General features: G+C 48.3%; 1 protein-coding gene across 1 annotated transcript in view; it reads right to left on the bottom strand.

The window, feature by feature from the left end:
• Nucleotides 1–2,974: 2,974 nt before the first annotated feature.
• The window catches only part of LOC311316114 (vimentin-like), a gene marked incomplete at both ends in the record, with an annotated part of 6,524 nt that continues 4,285 nt past the window's right edge, over nt 2,975–5,213 (bottom strand). The window contains 6 exons of the mRNA XM_084446885.1: nt 2,975–3,016; nt 3,524–3,606; nt 3,718–3,761; nt 3,978–4,198; nt 4,443–4,568; nt 4,917–5,078. Coding sequence (XP_084303011.1) covers nt 2,975–3,016; nt 3,524–3,606; nt 3,718–3,761; nt 3,978–4,198; nt 4,443–4,568; nt 4,917–5,078 — 678 coding nt within the window. The remainder of the gene's footprint in view (nt 3,017–3,523; nt 3,607–3,717; nt 3,762–3,977; nt 4,199–4,442; nt 4,569–4,916; nt 5,079–5,213) is intronic.

Below are 5,213 nucleotides of genomic sequence, written 5' to 3'. Positions count from 1 at the left end.
AGGCGTGGCCATGACAACCGCATCACCTGAGGTATTTTAGGAGCCATGGAGAGACAGAGGGAGTCCTCCCGGGAGGGATGAGACTGAGGCTGTGTTCCGAATCGCATACTTCTACTACTTACTACCAGTACCTACTACAGCTGCCCTTAGAAAGTACGTACTTTGCAAGCAGTAGGCATCCAATTGGGACATACTACCTTGTCATAACATTGCGCCTTGAAATTTGCCAACATCCGTCGCTGTCCATAACGCGACATTCGTCTTCAGCTGTCACGAATGTCACGACTGGCACATGTGACGCTGCGCACAGGATTGTGGGTCAGAATAGCCAGAAAAGCCTGCTGGCTTGCATACTGCAAAATACGACCGGATGTAGTAGGACATCCTGGTATTTTTGCCATACTGCATGTGGCATACTATGTATTGGGACATACTACATCCTGTTTTGGCATACTATATAGTAGGGTAGTATGTGATTCGGAACGCAGCCACTGAGTCCTTCCGGGAGGGATGAGACTGAGCCGGGGTTAGAGTCTGGATCACATGCTATGACTCCCCCTATCTAAAATACTTCAGAGCCCCTTAGCACATGGTTCACACACTCAAGTGTAGGTAGGCCTGACAGGCTACTCTCTTCAGATATTACAGCTAGGGAGGGTTTACTCACCCATCAAAGAGATGCTTGGGTAGTTGAGACACGCATATGATGCATTGATATTCAACAGGTTGGCCTTCAAAGGGTTTCTGCCTGTTCATTATGGTCACGTGGGCCACCCTGTGTGGGTCGCATTCAGGTTGTCCCTGTGAAGCTTGTTTCTAGTCTATATGCTATAAACGCAGGAGAAAGTGATGAAACTCTCACAGCCAAAGACAGTAAGACCGTTTGTTCCACGCAAAAATGTGTGGCTGTGTTTGTGGAAATGCGAGAAGTCCTATTATTATTTTTGTCATCTATAAAAAGTTTGTCAGAGTGTGAATGGTTGTTTTAGATGCCCTTACCTGCTAGCACCGCCCCGCCGCCGTCCGGACCCGCCGGCCCCTCGGACAGCCTCGTACTCTGGTTCTGGTTCCAGGGAGAGTTCAAGCGGACGCTTTTCTTCCTTATCCGGTCCGGTTCTGGTGGCGGTTGGCTTTGCTCTGGTTCTGAACCTACTTGGACCAACGCGTTCCTGGTCCTTCTGGTCAAAGCGGATGTCACAGAGCCCATTACAAATAACTGCTAGGCTCAGTCCAGGTTACTACTCATTTCTGTTAATAATACTCAGATTTGTGTAACTTTAAACAAACACTGTCCAGTTTGAGTGGGCTAGGCTACAGCGGGTTGATGGGAAAGTGAGCAGACAGACTCTCCTCCTCCTCGCGCGCTTCCATCCTCCTCCTCCTCCTCCTCCTCCTCCTCCTCCTCCTCCTCCTCATCCTCATCCTCATCCTCCTCCTCCTCCAGACGCACTCTGGAGGGCGAACACGGTCGAAAACAAGCAACACTAATTAGTCAGCCGAGATCCCCTGGCTGTTTAATAACACAAATAAGTACATAAATAACTTGCTATAGTTACAGTTAGTATATCGAAATAGCTAATGATCAAGGTGCATGGTATTTTTGAGGGGAAAAATGTCACTTGAGATTTAATTACAGTGTCACAATAAACAATAGCCTTTTGCTCAACATGTTGAACAGTAGCGAAACTACAGCGTGAAGGGAAAGTGATTCTCCACACGATGGCAGTCAAACACAGCCATGCCATTTCAGTCATTAAGAACATAGGCCTACTTTTTTCACGGTAGGCTAGCCTACTAACGGATATCCCTGCACTATCTATCTTACTGCCCCGAACCGTAATAACCGAAATGTGTCAGAATCAGTATCACCGTGCTTGAGTAGGCTAGTGAGTAGGTCTAGTCTGGGACAGTAGGCTAGTGAGTAGGTCTAGTCTGGGACAGTAGGCTAGTGAGTAGACCTAGACTGGGACAGTAGACTAGTGAGTAGGTCTAGTCTGGGACAGTAGGCTAGTGAGTAGGTCTAGTCTGGGACAGTAGGCTAGTGAGTAGACCTAGACTGGGACAGTAGACTAGTGAGTAGGTCTAGTCTGGGACAGTAGGCTAGTGAGTAGGTCTAGTCTGGGACAGTAGACTAGTGAGTAGGTCTAGTCTGGGACAGTAGGCTAGTGAGTAGGCTGGGACAGTAGGCTAGTGAGTAGGTCTAGTCTGGGACAGTAGGCTAGTGAGTAGGTCTAGTCTGGGACAGTAGACTAGTGAGTAGGTCTAGTCTGGGACAGTAGACTAGTGAGTAGGTCTAGGCTGGGACAGTAGGCTAGTGAGTAGGCCTAGTCTGGGACATGAGTTATGAGAGGTGAAGAAAGCTACATCAGTCTAGGCCCCAGTCCTTTCTCCACACATTCTCTAGGTAGCACTTATGTCAAGATGCTTTAATTAGATTTCTAATTGGTAGAGATTCCTATGTCAACAAGTACAGTTAGGTTAGGATGCTTAAATTTGGTTTATAGTGAGAGAGACACAGGAAGGCTTGTTTGGTTGTTCTGTGACACTGGCCAAATAGGCTACTGACACCTGTAAAGTTACATTTCTGGAGATGATTTTTTGTTGAAAATGTCTGCCCAATGCCCATTGGAAACTAGCTTGAGTCATTTGAACACTGTAATGTCGGAGACAGCATGCCACAACAACTTGTTCCTTCTCTAAACCGTTTATTGATGCTCAGAGGGACAGAAACGTGTTCTCTTTATTTAACATACAGGTTAATAGGTTGTGAGAGGGAGAAGGGTGCTGCTTCACTCAAAAATAGTTTGGGTTACATTGAAACATTTACAGAAACACAGAAAGTTGCGGTTATTGCTGTGTTGTCATTGTGTCTAGACAATAGAATAATCATGTTTCAGCCCAAGGTTTGTGTCGCTGTTAGTTTGGAGTCTGATTACTTCATGCTGCCACCAGTCTTGTCACTGACAAGTTGAGATCATTCCAGGTCTTCGTGATTCTGGGTAGACTCATTGATCACCTGTGGAAGAGACTCTGATCAGGATCCAATCAACCATCAATCACTAACACTCCTTAAGTATCTCTTAACAAACTGACAGTACATGTGAAGTCTGATAATTGGACACACTTACACTACCTGTGTAATATGTCTAGCTGGTTGGTGTAGACCTGATCTAAGTCTAAGTATCACAGAGTAATGATATTTAGAAGGGGCGGCTGTAGCTCAGTTGGTAGAGCGGGTCGTTCAATGATCGAAGGGTCAGCAGTTCGAATCCCATCTCCGACTGTCCACATGTCGAAGTGTCTTTGAGCAAGACACCTAACCCCAAATTGCTCCCAATGAGCAGGTTAGCACCTTGCATGCCAGCTACCGCCGTGAATGGGTGAATGAGAGGCCATTGTAAAGCGCTTTGAGTGCCGCTAAGGTGGAAAAGTGCTATATAAGTGCAGTCCATTTACCATTTAGAATTATTTCCAGGTGAAGTCTTGCTCTTTGTGTTTAGAATGCAGGTGACATGTTGGTTACCTGACCATCCTGGGTCTCAATGGTCTTGATCAGGACCTTCTTGGTGGTTGTGATACTTGGCTGTTTGTACTCAACCATGGATTCTGTGGTGACATAGAGGACGGCATTATGTTGGGAGTTCTAAAGATGCAGCGTACTGCCGTCTCATTGGCTGTCATCTATGATTAGTTTATTACTGATTCAAGGACATTTACCTCTCAGGTTTAGGGAAGAGAAATTTGGCATTGGAGTGGAAATTCTAAAAAAGAAAGAACAATTTAAAACCACACCAAAACACCTCAGTGATTTTGATTCATTTCAGTCTGGTAAATGCATCAGTGCTCTACATGAACCAAACAACGAACCAAACACACACACACGCACACACACACACACACACACACACACACACACACACACACACACACACACACACACACACACACACACACACACAGAGTGCCGGGCCTCTGACCTGCTCTCCTCCCCCTCCAGCAGCTTCCTGTAGGTGGCGATCTCGATGTCCAGCGCCATCTTGACGTTGAGCAGGTCCTGGTACTCCCTCAGGTGACGCGCCATCTCCTCCTTCATGCCCTGGATGTCCTCCTCCAGCGCGCTGATGGTGTCCTGGGCGCCGGACGCCTCCATGGAGAAGTTCTCCTCCAGCTCCCTCATCTGGCGTTCAAAGGACTCATTCTGGGAGAGAGAGAGAGGGAGAGAGAAAGGGAGGGGAAGGGTTATGCTCCTTTGTTCACAGCCCTTCACAGATCTGATAGAGAAGGATAGGTCTAAACACGGAGGTGGGCAGTGCACCAGCGGAGGTTTGCTCCAGAGACGCACAGCCTCCTCCGAGTAGAGGAGTGAACGACGGCGCAGGACACGGGACTCAAGCCGTCCGGGCGACCAGTCGTCCTCGTCCTCGTGTTTGGCGCGTACTCACGGTGCCCTTCAAGGAGTCCACCTCGCAGGTCAGAGCCTGCACCTGGCGTCGGTAGTCGTTGGCCTCCTGCTTGGCCAATCGGAGGGCCTCGGTGTTGCGCGTCGCCGCCTCCATCAGGTCAGCAAACTGTCCGTCACCAGGAGGAGGAGGAGGGAGGGGATTCAGATACAGAAAACTTTATTGTCTGTCGTCAACACAAGTTAACACAACACAACAACATACAGTACATTCCTAAAACCAGCACAGGGAATCATTAAAATAAGCAGAATATTACTATGTGCAAATGGCATAGTGCGTGCGTAAGATTTCTTCATCATTGTTTGTTTAAAATCTTAATGGCAGTTGGATTTGTTCATTTTGTAACAGCTCCGATCAAACATACAGGCGCTAGTGTTCCTGACTGCGTAGAAAGACCCTCCCTCTCTGTACATCCTGTCTGATAAAGGAACCAAAGAAAAACAAGGTTCTCCGCACCTTGGACTTGTACAACTCCTCCGACTCCTGGATGTTCTTGGAGGCCAGGCTCTCGTACTGCTGGCGGACGTCCCTCAGCGCGGAGGTCAGGTCCGGCTTGGCCACGTCCAGGTCTGCGTGAGCGTGCGTCTCCTGGATCTGACTCTGCAGCTCCAGCAGGTCCTGGGGGGTCATAGAGGTTAGCTGACACGGGGGAGTATGGAAGGATACAGGGGGGAGTATGGAAGGACACAGGGGGAGTATGGATGGACACGGGGGGGAGTATGGATGGATACAGGGGGGAGTATGGAAGGACAG

This window comes from Borostomias antarcticus, assembly GCF_949987555.1.
Source record: "Borostomias antarcticus genome assembly, chromosome: 12".
NCBI lineage: Eukaryota > Metazoa > Chordata > Actinopteri > Stomiiformes > Stomiidae > Borostomias > Borostomias antarcticus.
Note: the sequence above shows the minus strand (reverse complement) of the source record. Positions and strands in the feature narration are given on the sequence as shown.